Source organism: Aricia agestis, chromosome 12 (assembly GCF_905147365.1).
Source record: "Aricia agestis chromosome 12, ilAriAges1.1, whole genome shotgun sequence".
Classification (NCBI taxonomy): domain Eukaryota; kingdom Metazoa; phylum Arthropoda; class Insecta; order Lepidoptera; family Lycaenidae; genus Aricia; species Aricia agestis.
Genome location: NC_056417.1, coordinates 11,275,008 through 11,291,847, shown reverse-complemented (window position 1 = coordinate 11,291,847; position 16,840 = coordinate 11,275,008). Strand labels below are relative to the sequence as shown.

General features: G+C 36.0%; 1 protein-coding gene across 2 annotated transcripts in view; it reads left to right on the top strand.

Annotated features, from left to right (window-relative positions):
* The window catches only part of LOC121732614 (meteorin-like protein), a 60,609-nt gene extending 45,614 nt beyond the window's left edge, over positions 1–14,995 (top strand). The window contains exons 2-6 of one of the 2 annotated variants that reach the window (XM_042122559.1): positions 6,227–6,438; positions 8,084–8,374; positions 13,287–13,422; positions 13,991–14,244; positions 14,354–14,366. In XM_042122559.1, the coding sequence (XP_041978493.1) occupies positions 6,227–6,438; positions 8,084–8,374; positions 13,287–13,422; positions 13,991–14,228 (877 nt within the window). In that variant the 3' untranslated portion in view covers positions 14,229–14,244; positions 14,354–14,366. Of the gene's footprint in view, positions 1–6,226; positions 6,439–8,083; positions 8,375–13,286; positions 13,423–13,990 lie in introns of both variants that reach the window. The other variant, XM_042122558.1, reaches the window with a different exon arrangement.
* The last annotated feature ends 1,845 nt before the right edge of the window (positions 14,996–16,840 follow it).

Genomic DNA, 16,840 nt, shown 5'->3' with positions numbered 1-16,840 from the left:
GTTTAATCTCATAGAATTCATGTTCAATTATGCTTGTGTAAGTGTATACGTACACATTTTTTACACACAGACGTATATCAATTTTGGTTTCGTTTGACAGCTCGAGATTGTTGCTCTATTCCGCTAGGTATATTAACTTTATGGTCTGTCCACTATTCACGGGTTCAGATAAAGCCGGCACCATTACAATGGGATCGCGGCTATGGCGACTATGGCTATGGACTATGGTAATGCTACCGGCGCGTGGGCACGGCAGGTTTAGGGCGAGGCTCGTGTGACAACTGTAGGGCTACCACAAACTACAATGTAGTAATCTTATTATTTTATATTTTTTGTATTATTGGAATTAGGAATAGCAAACATTGCTCAGTAGCAGACGTTAATATTTTATAATGTTTATTACTTAGTGGAACTAGAAATAGATTTATCGTTCAACTATGATTTTATATGATTGTTAACGAGCTTTTTTAAAAAACAATCCTTATCGTAAAATTTATTGATTAACGAATCTACAGACATTTAATCGTGATTATCATTTATCATAATTATATCCGAATTTGACAGAAAATATATTTCGCTAGAATATTATAGTCTGGTCATAATAAACAGTTTGCTGGAATGGAAACTATCCTTCTTAAAATACGTAAATATCTACATATAATATTTTTGCAGTCTTTGGTGAAAACCCTTTTCACTAACATAATTTTATTTAATATTACTGTCCCTTAATTTAATATTTTTATCAACACAACAAAGTGTTGACAACCCTGGTCTAAACGAAGGTTGAACGCACGAGTTATTGTTATCTCGCGTCGGTTTTGGGCGGAATAAATATTCGTAGAAAGATATGCATTTATTATTCTAGTCTGACCGGTATGCTGATAAGAGTAATGTCATGTTTGACAATCGTCACTTTTATCTTGGCTTCACACTTTCGAGAACAGTCCATCATCTGAGTGGTTTGAAAGTTGCTTCGGCAGTCATTGTTTATCCCGGTACCCTTATTCTACTATTTTTATTAATGTCTACACAGCTTTAATGCAGTCTTGATAAAATTTCGGTTGAATAAACTTTAAACTTGTTGTTGTTAGAAAATAAAAAAATCTGTCGTTAAAACCATTTTGTTCTTTGATATAGTTCAGACTGGATCTAAACTGTAGTACTATATGGGTATCGATTTGAAAAAATCGGACACTGATATCGAAAATTTTATATTCATATAGCAACCAATCTTAGTTTCTCGTCAAATATTTCTTATATAATACCTTATCTACTACAAATTACCTATAAACCTTTAATCAGAATAACAAGTTTTAAGTAGTTGACAGATGAAAAATTATAATCCAGCTTAATATCTCCAAATAACAATTTTATCCCAAAAATAATAAATTGCCTAAACCATTATGATGTCGTATTATGTCTGTTTCTGTACAATTTATTACTTGACACCACAATATAAGCATGCACAGTACACTCAGTGTCTTTAAAATCAAACTCGCTTAGATGCAAGTTTTACACTGTATCTGCGACAAATTACAATGTATTGTTTGTTATCCTTTCAAGAAGTTCCTTCCTCTGTAAAGTCTGTTGAATCAGGTCGGCCTGCGATCAGTTCGATCGAAACAATCGGCTCCCCGACATAATATGCCTTTAGATTATTTAAAATCACACTCATGACGTGTACTGTCCACTGTATGTACTGTGTATGCGGTCCGGCCCGCGCCGATTTGGCGATTTCCAAGATGATATACTGATTATATAATATATATTTTATACTATGTTGTTCAGAATTTATTAGGCAGAATAAACACATGTGAGAAAGAATATTTGCAAATGCCGTCATCTGATATATTATGTGATGCTATAACCAGTATTATCACACAAGCATTATATAACTTTGTTATTTACATACGACAGTATGTGAGAAGTTGAGAAGTTTAGGAAAATCCAACGTAATAATAGACTCCATAATTTAGAGGTATAACCGTCGCAAAAAGTTATTTATTGCTCGACATAAAAGGCGTTATAGATTAGAATTTTTTTGGACGTTGCAATTATTTTTTAGTAACCGGTAATTATGTGTTTTGTTGGTAATTATTGGTTTTTGAGTTGCTAACTACAGCGTAAAGTTATATTGGGTGTTTAAACTTTTAAAAATCTATATTAGATTTTTATTCTTAATAAAAAATTCGCACTCCATTTTGTCGTAAAATCTGAGCCCATAGTTATGTATAGCGAGTTATTAACGTACATTTTTCTCAATTAAAAAAGTGCCATTATATTATCTTTCCGTCTTCCCTTGCGTTTTTCATATAATATCATTGGTCTTCCCTAACTTTGTCAATTTTCATCTAATCAGTCTAGCTGTTTCGAAACCTATTTTATTCAAGGCAAGAACAGCCCTTACCTCTGTATAATATTCGAATAGTAATAATTATCATTTTCGAAATTACGACCGAATCCAAACAGCTCTATACTATCAATAAGGACTAAAACACATTAACGTTAATTTCCATACGCTCGACCGAACCTTTGACTTAACAAATTATCAAAACAGGACAATCTGACCACAAGTACTTAAAAGTCAACCTAGTTAGCACTGCATAAGGTACGTTTTTGATAATAAACAGGTGTTTACAACCTTTTACAGAGGTGTAGGCGCCGTATGGTCACTTATGTCTAATGGTTTTAAATTGCCTTCATTTTCTTAAAACATTTTTCGATAAAAATGCTTAATGGAATTGTTTGTTTCTTTGTTGTGTGGTTGCTTTTATGACGCATGATCATGATCATTAGAATGCACAAAAAACTATCAAGTAAAAAATTATAGAATCTACAGAAAAAAATAATATGTGGAAAAATATTTTATTGAATATTAAATAATTAAAACGACGCACAAAAAATTAATTGGATAACTTTAAGATTGTACTTCAATCTTCAATTAATATATTTCAATTATCTTTAATATTTTATAAAATTTTGAATTAACTACGTAGAGATCCCTTGATTATAAAATAATATAAAACAATCAAAATAAGTAAATGTGTAATTGTTATGCACAAAAATTAAAACCAAAAAAGTTTGTAGGTAGATATTACACATTTCAATAGGTAGATATTACACGTCATGTCAATATTTAAACCACCCACAATCCACATAATATGACAAAATATGAATTCTAAATACCGTAATTAAATGGAATGTTCTGGACAAAAAATATGTCCGTGACCGAGCATCGAACCCCACACTGGCGCGACAGTTAACACCCTGCCACGTTTACAAAAACCCCAAAAACTCCAGAAAAAACCAGCGGTTTTTGTGTTTTGTTTTTATGGGTGTTTATTTTGGCTGACGTTGATAACTTATCAGATGCGCTCAACTATTCGTGAATTTGTCATATTTTAGAGATTGTAAAGACGTGTTGAGCAAGAGGAAAAAAGTTATTGCTAATCGTTTTTCAGAAAAATGTTTTATCTTTTATTTTGAAGAGCGAGTGAGGTGACATTTAAACCACGAATAACTTTAAACCAAACTGGCGCAAGAGAACCGAACTAAAAAGTGGCCTACGATTTTACTGATTACTGAGCGCTAGGAGGGTTACGTTTTTTTTTTCGTCGAAAAAAAAAGAAATGTTTGTAACCCCTGACTATGCGTGTCACGTGTGCACTGCACATTATAACTTATAAGGTGAACAGAACCCTAATATTTTGTAAACATTAATTTAACAAAGCTAAGATATAAGCTTATTTCTCTAGCTGTTGTAACCAATATTATTTATTTTGAATGAATTTTGAAACTGGCCATTATAGAGCTTTTATTTAATTCCTTTATTATGGTGGGTAGGTATTCTTATTAACTTAAGTATCCTGGGAATATATTCTTATTATGGTTAGACGGGACATTACCAAGTTAGCCGCTATAAGCAAATTCCTTAAAAAGACTTACAAAAACTTACGTAATATGCTTTTAAAGCCGAAGAACCGTTTCTAACTTCTAAGCTTTACCATATTCTGTGGCTTTACAAAAACTGTCGACAAAACTCCATGTTGGCTTGTAAGTTTTTATTCACGACCATATTAGCTGTGCATGTCTCAGCAGTCAGCCCATTAGGGTGGATTAAGGAAGCCCTGAGTAAAGGATGTGGCCTCTCGCGTTCTCTGATAAAAAAAAACAATCTTGATGGATGAGCGCGCGCGAGGCAAACTATAAATTTAAATTTTGAGGTTACTTTTAAACATTAATTTATAATTAGCTATTTGAATATTCAGTCACCAAAATTATTGAATAAGTACTGGAAAATATACAAAAATAAACCTCTTTTTAGAAGACGGCTAATAATAAAAATCATGATGCAGTATTTTATCAGTCACTGATCTCAAATGAAGCCAGATTTACAATTTAATTTTCTTGTTGCCCAAACTTTAGTACAATCGTAAAGATACCGTGTTGAATTATTGTTGATATAATATTTTCATGAATATTTTCATTTCATTTCAAAAGCTCTTAGATTATAATATGTATTATATACCTATTATAATAATACTTATTGGGCTCTATACTTACTTTCTTAGATTTTTGTATCTACCTTTAAAATATCAGATTTTATTAAGTTATATGCCATAGTAAGTACTGTGCTTTATATTTCATGATATACCCTATATTTTTGTTCTAATGCGCGACGATGTTCATTCAAAAGTGTCCTGTCATTATACCGCAGTGTCATCCCACAAAACATTTTACATAAAGTTCTTTTATTACCTCTCATCAAACGCTGCATTCATTTTATCAGTCTCATGTTGCTTGTACCAACAAAAACCAGTGTAAGATGGTATATCTTCATATTGAAGCTCTATGTAATGTAGAGTCATATGGCTCTGGCCCTAAAAACCAGTATAACATAACCTCTCTTTACGTGGAACTTCTATACGATACGGGTTCTTCGACATTGGTTTTACCTGGAGCACTGGATGTACCAGTATAATCTGACCTGTCTTGCCACTTAATCTTTATGTCTTTAAGGTTCTTGTTTACTGGTTGTTGCGAGTGTGGGCGCTGCAATCCGTTTAGTTTACTGCAGGGTTTGTACGATAATGAGCTTTATGTCGTGGACATAAGGTCCCGTTGGTGATAAGTACTCCAGAATTCGCCCACGTGCCCGATGTTAGATAGCACAATGGCCCGAGGCATGTTTATGGGAGCACTCCCTGGAATGACAGCTCGCGTGCCATTATCCGCGCGAAACTTCCATCTGATACGATTGGCTGTATCAGTAAATGTATCTGTTATTATTTATTGAAAAAAAAAAACAAAGAGATTTTTTTCTTTTGGTAGCGGTCCGGATTAAAACGAGCAATGGGCAAAGGTATATTATAATTTATCAAGTTTTGGTGATACGGTCTACTTAAGTTGCAGGAGATATTTTTCTTGTCTTTTCATCTAAGCACCTCTAGAATCTAGATTACAATATGGGCAAATAGAAGTTCGAGAATATATAATTTTTTAAAGTTCATTGAATAATGATCAGGAACTACGTCATATTCAAATCAAATCAAATGTCTTTATTGCCAGAATGTTGTACATGTACTATCAGAGAAGTTGATTCCTATGCAAATCGGGGACCTAAGAGTAGTTTGGTTGCGTTACGTCAAACCCAGCTGACAGATCACAATTATTTTGAATTGACTTATTCGACCAAATAACGTTGGTCTGTCAATTGCATAGGAATCAACTTCCTCGATGGTACATTGTACAGGGTCTTATATTAACTACTTAAAGTTCTAACATTCTACCATAACAATGCAGCGTGCAATTATTGCGTCCTTGTAGGTTGGTGGTACAAAGTGTGCAAGAAACAACCGCCACTTAAAAATATAGTTCGTTCTTTATTGACCCAATACGTTTTTGCTGTAGACCACTTAAAAATGATTTACAGCTTTTTTTCCGGAACTTCGCAAAATTATTTTGAGCGTTTGAAACACATTTTTCACACTTTTTGTTTCTAATGGATTAAAAAAGAGTGTGGTTATATTTTTTAAGTGGATTATGTTAAAAGTCGAATCATGTATTAAATTTTTACTAGTTGCTGATATTTCAGCTTTTTCGGTAAAATTTTCTTTAAGCTTCGTATTCCTAATGCAAGATCCAATCGAAGAAAATTGAATTCTCTTTGAAAAGCTTAGAACACGACTTTACACTTATAGAGAACTAACCTCAAATTTTGTTCCAGCGGTCTGACAGTGACAGCGGAGCGGGCGGTCACCCCGGTCTACCTGCGGTGTCAGGAGGGCACTATCAGCTGGAAGTATCCCCGGGGGGCGTTACGGCTGATCTTCAAGCCGCCCCTGCCGCTGGACGAGAGGGACTTCCAGGTGTGCATCAGGGTGATCAGGCGACCGGACCCGCCGGACATATTCCATGCGCTACAGGAGAATGATACAGGTGAGGGCATTACTTGTAATATTAAATACATAATATTATGTTTCTTACACATGAGAAGAAGCCAAATATGTTGCATTTCAGGGTCCATGGCACTTCAAGGTTTTATCTACCACACTAAGGGCCTGTTTCACCACTTCCTGATAAGTGCCGGATAGGCTATCCACCATTTGACTTGACAGAGTATGGAGAATCTGTCAAAAAAGTCGTGGATAGCCTATCGGCCACTTTATCAGGAAGTGGTGAAACAGGTCCTAAATATCACAGAATCCGCTTAATCGTTTTCTCATGAAAAGTATTTTCATACTTATAAGTACAATTAGTAATATTATGTATGTACCATCGAGGAAGTTGATTCCTATGCAATTGACAGACCAACGTTATTTGGTCGAATATGTCAATTCAATTTTAATTGTGATCTGTCAGCTGGGCTTGACGTAACGCAACCAAACTACTTAGGTCCCCGATTTGCATAGGAATCAACTTCTCTGATAGTACATAGAATTTAATAATTTAAGAACCTACAGATTGATTAATTTGAAAAAGGTTTCGTGTGAATTAGATTAGGTTCAGGCATAGATTCCGGTTTAGGTAGGGCTTCATGACATTTGCGCCATCCTAACTACACATGTTCACGTGAATATCTCTTTGCGTTTGAGCATTCTTATTATCTTCTTACAGCTTTAACAATATCAATCCGACTATAATAAAGCCTACACAAAAACTTTATTGTGCCACAATAAAAGCGACGTGGGGTTGTCGTAACTCAACTTCTTTTATTCTTATGTAGCACATTAAATCATGGAAGTAAGAAATGTACCAACGCCCACGCAGTGCCGTGGGTTCTGTATGCGTGCTACAGAAAAGTGGCCCGACCAACAGTATTTGTTTAATTGATTCGGTTTCTGACGCTTTTGATTCATTAATATCTCAGGTTTCACGTGTAGGTGGTAAGTCGGTTAGTGAGAACACGAATGTTATCGTTTTGAAGTTAAATTTTACTGCAGTTGGAAAATATCAATGCTAAATGCTTTATGCTAAGAGGAAAGTTAGCTAACAACTAGCTCTGAAAGTTTCAGTGCAAACTCAGAGCTAGCTTCAGAGCAGTATTTATAACATGCTGACAGTCAAAAATATTTTGATGAAGTTGTCTGATATCCTGTTGTGACCGCTGATATCCATTGTAAAGTGAAAATTATTGCTAACTTCAGTTTTACCTTTATATTTTAACGAACTTTTGCCCGCGGCTTCGCTCGCGTTAAGAAGTATCATTATATACAAACTTTCATCCCCAATTTGAACCCCTTGGAGGTGGAATTGATCAAAATCCTTTCTTAGCGGATGCCTACGTCATAATATCTACCTGCATGCCAAATTTCAGACCGATCGGTTCAGTGGTTTGGGCTGTGCGTTGATAGATCACCATGTCAGTCAGTCACCTTTGAGTTTTATATATATAGATTTATACACTCTTATTGAACTGCCGAAGATACAACCACTCTATGCCATGATCCACTGTGAAACCTTACACATTGTCAAGCAATACTATAATTAATAATATCTAAAAGGTATAAGCCAGATTTCAGTTTTCCACCTCTGACCACGTCTAACCAATTACCTAACTAAATCAATTTTCTTCGCGTTACAGGAACAGTAGAGCGGTTCCCAGCTCGTCTCTTCCGAGAGGGAGTACGCAAGCTGCTCCCTCTATACGCGTCTGACGACGGTGACGTCAGAGAACTGCGTTGCTTCCGCAGCAAACATGGCCGTGCGGCTCTCTACGTTGAAGCGGAACCAGAGGAAGGGACTAAGAAGAGAATGGCCATCTTCAAGTACGAAGCGAAGCCGCTGGTCAGAAGACACTACGACCCAGCTACCGCTGATTGTAGACCGTGTTCCGAGTCGGAACTGGAGCTCGCCTTCTGCACCAGTGATTTAGGTAAGATTTTCTATACCACTTAGAGGAACAAAACAAAGTTATGTTACATTCAGTGTGAAAGTAGCAGCGCTTAAAAGTTACTTCTGACTTGTTTAGAGCTATGAGAAATATGCCAGAGTTATGAATTTACACATAAGTACAATAATTGAACCAGTAAACCAATCTTTTAGCGCTACTACTTTCACAGTGAACTCTATTTAAGGGACTCACTGTAAAGTAATTATTATCACTATTTTCTTACACCCTGTACACATACTTACACATTAAAATACTACCTAGCAAAACTTTCTTTAGATGTTATCTAATCACGTAGGTACATAAGCAATCAAGAGACTTTATATGGTGACTGCTGAGGTTAGCTATTTCTTGTTTCTGTTCTTTTATAAAACGTTAACTTTTTTCTGAAGCAGGAAAATATTTAATACCTATTCGTGTCTCAATTTTGTCTTAAATATAAAATAAAAAAACAAGAAACAACCTTCGTGACAAAGTACGGGAGGGCAATTACGGTACAGTATAAGGACTATCATTTGGCTAATTCGTGAAATGCGGCTGAGAACAGAATGTTAATCAAGTTGCAGCCTCAAACCGCATTACGACAGAAGCCAAATAAGACATGTTGAGTATTGCCGTGTTTCCGTAGTTAGGGCTAAAACTTTGCTTATAGAATTTAGAAGACTCGAAAACTTTTGTTGTGCAGCCCGGGAGATATTGAAACTTGATTCGAGATCTAGAGATGTAGAGGCGGCTATATTAAGTTGACCAAAAATATTATGTTCCTATTTTCAGAGAAACTGAATCACAGAGGCGTATTAAGGGCGCGTATTATGTCAAATTGCTTTACATGATCGTCTGTAATATCAATATGAATGAAAAACTGAATGTTAAATTAAGATGCAGCAAACTTCAGAACTAACACTAGTGACTATGTTAGTCAAAAACACGATAGCATACAATTTTCTCGATAGAAAAAAATTGCGAAGTTGCTTCCAAATCACCTATAATCAACACGTTAAACTGCTAGTATTCGAGTAATACATTAAAATAAAGCTTGAAACTTTTTAGTATAATTACATTATAGATAAGGCAGGGATTATGTTACACATTTTTTTAATAACTTAATAGATATCTTTTAAAAAAAGAATACCTAAGTATAACTGCCCGCTAACTTGGCGATGATTCCAAGTCGTCCTTTTTCACCTGGCATATGAAAGACGGGCGTGAGTGTGAAGAGAGAAGCAATTTGACATACCTAATTCGCGCCCTAAAGTTATATCAAGTCAACATAATATTAGTCTTCATCTTTCGTATGAGTTGGACATAGCTCGATCAAAGTCTAAAGATCGCATTTTCGAGGTAATTTCTCTGTTATTGGTGATATGGTTGATGATAGGTTGATCTTGATGATGATGATAAGGTTCATTGTACCCATCCTAGCCAACGGCTAACAAAATATACAACTTCAACATGTCTTACTCTTGAAACAAGTCTTCAGTAATTCTCGGGCTGCACAACATAAGTTTCTTAGCTTTTTATCACATATTATATTTTGTGATATCAAGCTGACGGTTGCATATTAATTATTTAAAGGAATCCATTGTAATATGGGCATGGATGGGTACAATGACTCGCATATCAAACCACAGATTCCCATTAGTCGTAATAGTTAAGCGTAATCACGACAGGGGCGGCATGCCTTACCCATTACAATATCCTTAAACGAGAAAAAAGTCATTACTTAGTTTAATGTTCTAAGAACGGCGAGGCTCGCGGAAGCTTTACATATGCGTTCGAGCCTTAAGCAGACTGGACAAACTAGTGGAGGCACGCGACGTCGTCCGTGTTTTTTGTGGCCACATTATAATAGCCGAGTTATGTCACTAGTCACTGTGGCCACAGTGTAAATGATACGCAGTAGACTGCAGACAGTGTGGTCGGATCAGGCGCACATTAGCGTGATTTCAGGAGATCGATTATAAAAAACAATCTTATAGTTTTGATTAAAATAGTTTCAACGCAGTCCTAATAAAAAAAAACATGGTATGATTCAAATCATGAAAAACCAATCTCAAACGCGTTCTCAATACAACGCTCCAAAAATTTGACAATTCTTTTATAATTCGAAGCTAATTTGAAAGTAGGTGTGGTTAAATACAAGAATTAGGTTTCAGCCGAGATGCAAGTAGAAACAATCGCACTAAGACTTGTCTCTATGTTAAGGGAATTAGATTTTCTTAACTAGTCTAAGTTATTCTACTGTATATTTATATTGTCATGGTATAAGCTGCCCAGTGGGCGGGCAGCGCGCGCGCCGCGGGCTTGTATCATGCAGCTGACGCAGCACGCTATAATAATTTTACATGACAAACTAGATTCGTGTATCATATTTTGATTGTTGAATGGGTTTATGATAGTTTTTGTTGCCTCTTGTGTTCTAGAACTCACCTACGCGAACACCTACCTAATAGGTACAAACTCATCTAACATAATTTTGAGTCTAAACTGCGAATGGAGGCACAAAAATTAATATTATAAAATGTCGTGTCAGTCTCGTAATGTCGATAATATTTAAGCCTTAACTTCCGTAATGTTACCTACATTCTACAACATACACTAAGGCCGGTATAAATAGTCAGTACTCAAGATGCGTCTCGGTTTCAAGACACGGTTCAGGCTTAGTGATTGGTTGGCTGTCAAAATTTGGACCAATCACAGAGCCGAACCGCGTCTTGAGACGCGGTCCGGCTCTGTGATTGGCAAGAAAAAGAGACCGGGTCGCATCTTAAGTACTGAACTATTTATACCGGCCTAAGATACTTAACAAAGATGTTACTACTCATATTAAATTCTAATCATCTTTTCTTATTCAAATTATCAAAATCACTTCTCTAAGAAACTCCTGGGAACGAATAGCTAAGACGCGCAAAAAATACTCTCTCATTTAATTGTATCTAATTATCATTCGTACATACTATTATAGTGTTATATAGCTCATTAGATGGTGTAGGTGACTGGCCGGTTTTGTTTCCATATCCTCCATATAGGGCTGGTACATGTATTGTAACGATTTAAAATGTAGAGTACCTATTTAGGTCCTCAAGTCGACAATGAATGGAACATTGTTTTGCTGGTTTAAGATAGTTATACCTATAGATAATGCTAGAATGTTACTGTTTTTAGATAGTTGAAGCTAACATAAGATATTTTTAAAATAAATTCATGTTCGCTTATATATCTGTTTGAAATTTGCTAATGAGCTATAATCAGTGTTTTCTACATAGTAGAATAGAATTTTTAGGACTAAACACCTCTAAAATATTATATTATACTAGATGACGCCCGCAACTCCGTTGCGCCAACATTCGTTTATCGCGCGGGAACCGTACATTTTTCCAGGACAAAAAGAATCCTATGTCCTTTCCCGGGACTCAAAGTATCTCCATACCAAATTTCAGCAAAATCGGTTCAGTGGTTTGGGCGTGAAGAGGTAACAGACAGACAGACAGACACACTTTCGCATTTATAATATTATTAGTAAATTAGTAATTAGTATATATTAGTAATAGTGTGGATTGTGGAAAGTTATGAAACTTATTCAATCTTATTCCCACTTTATCAGCGTAACGGCCATTAGTTATTGAAAAGACCACCTTAATTGCGTTGTAAGTTGTAACCCTGAGTTTGAACAAAAGATTTAAGAAACAAAACATTCGCTTACTCATGCAGCAAAAAAACGCCCGGTATGTTACAACGGCGACAAAGTATAAAAACCGATCGGGGCTGTCAAAAATATAAATTCTTGCTAGCAAACCCCAAAGACTAACATCTCTGATCGCCAACCTTGAAAGCAATTTTATACAGATTAGGCACACAGGGGACTTACTGCTGTTCAGTTCTGAGAAACACTTATTGCCTCAGATCTGGTTCTAAATGGCCAATCGTGAATAAATTAGACAATATGTAACACTCTATAAATTGGCTTTTAAATATCTACGTAATAATGACTTTAGAGCGGTCTATTAAAGTGTAACAACTAATTTGCATAGTAGCATAAGTACTAAAATTAATGAGTTACCAATAAATAACTGTCACTATAAAAATAATTAGTTTAAAAACTGGCGAACAATGTTTTAAAATTTGAAACGGGTTTAATTAAAGCCGCCAATCCACCGCAGCGCACGGAGAGACTACGCACGTGCGTCATGCTTCGCTTTGTAAGAAAATATATGTGATCACGCTACGCATGCTGTGCACGGGATACACGGAAGCGTGTACATAGTATTCAAAATTGTGCTGCGCTACAGTTGTACATAGTCGTGGCCGTCCGTGTGCATAGCGTGTGCTGCAGTGGAAACCCACGTAGTCAACTAATAAATCCGTGCGCCGCGTGGCCGTGCACAGCGTGCGCCGCGGTGGAATGGCGGCTTAAGAATAAAGACCAATAGGCAATATAGAGCAGAGAGCATTATATTAATAGTCATTGAACTTTGGAAAACTATTATTTTTAATTGATCTTTAAATCTTTATTATTTGTTCCGTCTTCGATATTCCTGAGATATCCGGAATCCATCCTGGATTCCGGATATCTCAGGAAAAATAATAGGTAGTTTTATTGCAAGGTAAAACTCTCCATTTTATTTCAACAAGTTTTAAACGACTTTGCCAGAAGGTTGTTTTTGGAATGTTTTTTTATAATATTTTTGCTACGTTATACCTAAAAACTTGTTGGAAAAGAGAGCTTATTATAGATTTGTCTTAATCATAAGAGTACATTAGGTACAGTCGATTTTTTAGAATCGATTATATTATAATACCTATTAAAGTTTTATAAGAATGTAACTTTTAATAGATATTTTTTTAAGCAACAATTCGTAACATTATGAGCGATATTGACGATACCTTCCTTTTCCAGTATCTCGCGGTGTCATAGTGGAGACGAAGGAGCGTCAGGATTTGGACACGACGCAGCTGACGTGGAAGCTGACCAAGATCATCCGAGCCACGGGCATGGAGGACAACAATGATATCGTCGATACTGAGTACTATAGGTGAGTCACACCCTGTTAAAAACAGTGGAACTCGCCCCTTTTTTTACGCGGGCCACTGAAAAAGTCCCGGCGAGCTGCAGCGGGTTGGGGATACCTGATATACAGGCTTTTAGGAATTATTTCAGCTCTGACAGCCCAGGACCCATATGGCATGGAATCCAAGGATCACATTAGAAAGTAACTAATCTGACTTGCGGGTCCCAAGAAAGATTTAGCATGTCCCTCGGGCATCCCTGAGATCATATCAAAGGGTTTTCGTGGTTGGTTACAACTGTTGATCCCGGCGACACAGGAGTTGGAGTGGTAAAAAAAACTAATCTGACTATTATAGCTGGCAGCTGCCAGCTATACTGAATTAAAATAGGTCGAGGCGTAGAAAAAGCATTGCGTTGAACGTGAAACTAGGAAACAATGCCTGAAACTACGGCTGAAATCAAATAAAACACATTTTTATTTTTTACATTTATGCAACTGAAGGTTTAAAGATGCATACTTACGGAAAATCAAGTTACGTAGGTAATGGAAGAGCTAAGTCCAAGTACCTTTATTTATGATTTTTCTTCTCCAGGTACGACGTAGAGAACAGCATAGCCGCGCCCGTACGGCGGCGGCGCGCGCACTCGCACGCACACGTCCAAGTGCGTGCAGCGTGCGGCGCGGCGGGCGGCGCGGGCGAATTCATCATCATGGCGCGCAGACGGCTCGGCCGGCTCGCGCTCACGTGCGCGCCGCGAGCGAGCGAGTGGGACGCACTGGTGGAAAAGAGACGGCAAGATCCTACTGCTAACTGCCTGTTGTTACATTGAATATCTGCAAGATATTGTATTTCAAAAAGGTGTGTTACGCGTGCGAGCGAGTGGGACGCAATGGTGGAAAAGAGACGGCAAGATCCTATTGCTAATTATCTGCTAGTGCATTGAAGGTGTGCAAGATACTTTTGGAAATGTATGCATGTGTGCAGTGTGTTGCGTGTGAGCGAGTAAGATGCATTGGTGGAAAAGAGACAGTAAAAGCTAGCAAGTAGCAACCCATTGCCTACTACTATGTGTGATGCGGATAGTTGGTAATGCAGTAGACGGACTTTTGCCGCTAGCGTGCACGACATGTGCAAATGAAACGCATCGGTTAAAAAGAGACAGCAATATAACATACAAAACTAGCGTGATAGAGACAAGGTTTCCCAATATTTTTGTAGTATCAGAACTTAAAAGTCTTCCGTATTCGTAATATTTGAATTGGCACTAGAATGAAGAAAAAGGGGATTGTTTTAAACTACTACTGCTACTCGCTTCTTATTGTAAGAATATCTAGCACAAAGTTAAGTGTAAATAATACATGTATTTCTACTTGTATAGAATATTAGATTGTGATTATATATTTGCCATTATTTATAGATTTATAATATGTGAGATTAATTATATTGATTTCGATTTTGCTTCTGAGATTCAAGAGTGGGTAAAATAAAAAAAAATTTGAATACTAAACTAAGCAGGATAATATTATTAATAACTGTTTTATAGAAATTATATTATCTTGTATTTAAACTAAGCTTTATAAAATTTCATTACATAACATCGGAAAAAAACTATCATCAGGGCCTCTATCATGAGCTCTTAAATCACTTTACGTCCTTATACGTAAGTATAAGGACGTAAAGTGAATGGATTTAAGAGCTCATGATAGAGGCCCAGATCGTCTCATAGCTTGCCATATTTTGTAAATAAAATATATTATAGCATTGTAAATATGTAAGGTATACCGACATACGTACAACTCGATCAAAACATCTGTAGATTAATCAAGTGTTTACAGATATTCTGACCGAGTAGTAAACATATTGTGGTCCACAGTGCCAAAATCGGTAAGATTATATTAGTGAGTAAGAGTGATCTCAAAATCTGTAGTTATTATATTATTAAAGCTTTTACATGCATGTTAAAGCCAGGCCAGGAAAATAGGAAACATTTATTTTACTTTAGAAATAAAAAAAATGTCGCATCATCATTATTTGCAGCATTTGCAGCAACATAAAGAAAATATGTTTGGTTTGGATGGTTGGTTAAAGTCCGGACGTCGGATAGAGAGAAATTTGATCATTGAACTGTAGCTGCTTGTGACGGGCAAAAAAATATATTTATCTCTCTCCTGCGACCGGATTTTGCGAATGGCATTCAAATTGGCATTTTTTTTGCAATAATAGAGGTTTCAATTTCCTGGCTAGGCTATACTTAGGTGATGTTAAGAATGCTTTTTCAAATTTCATTCATTGATATTGTAACATCCCCCAAATGCCTCCTATTTTGAAAGAACGTTTTGATCGTTTTTGACGCTTAAATGGAACGCGGGGATCGTGTGCTCTATATTTTCATAAATAATACTACTCTCTCTCGCTCTTATAGTATAAGAGCGAAAGAGACGGTATCAGAATAGCCTATATTTGAATATAGAATCAACTATTTATTTTACTTTATCAAAAAAAGTTTAATGTCTAAAAAAACTATAGTAGGAATTAATATACAAAACATTTTAAAAAGTATTAAATATAATAGTGCTTCCACAAGAATGTATTATTAATGTTAAATGTCTATTTGTGAATCGAATATTAATATAAAATAAACTCTAAGTGAAAATTATTATTTGTACAAAACTTCGAGAATCTATGTTTAGTTATTGCTACTATATTTTACGATGTGATATAGGTATATGCTTGTATGTTAAGTGTAAATACAACAAAATGTATGACGTTTGTTAGGGTGTAAAAATGATTATATTATGATGAAACGTTGCAATAAAATAATATCAAATATACTTTTGTTTTTTCTTTACTTTTCCGCTTTCCTTTACTTTTTCATGAAATATTTACATATTTCATGTAGGTGTAATACCGCTCGCCAGTTCTGTTATACTTGAACTTGGCTTGACACGCTACCACGTGTCTAGATAGTCCGGTCGCCGGATGAGAGAAAATTTGAAAAAAAGGCATATAACGCTATTCGTCCATTCCAAACTTTAACGCCATCTAGTTTTAAGTTCACCTATAGAGCGGGATAGAAATATTTTCGTACGCTACTAAAGGAGGCAAGTAGCGTTAGGCTTTTTTGAAGACTTTATATGATAACGGATAATCAATAATCAATAAATTCTCGTGCCACAATGTTAGGTACTCCTCCGAAACGGCTTTACTGATTTTAACCAAACTTTATATGCATATTCAGTGGGTCTGAAAATCGGCTACTGGGTACTTTTTATGTTGATAAGTGCATTTGTTCAACTCGAGACTGACGGCGACCATTGTTTGTGCGACGGGATAGCGATGGACGTTGCCATGGTGACTTACTTATTTAGTCAATAAAATAATACGGGCGAAATACTTTATATGGCAAAGAAACGTTTGCCGGGACAGCTAGTATATTAGATA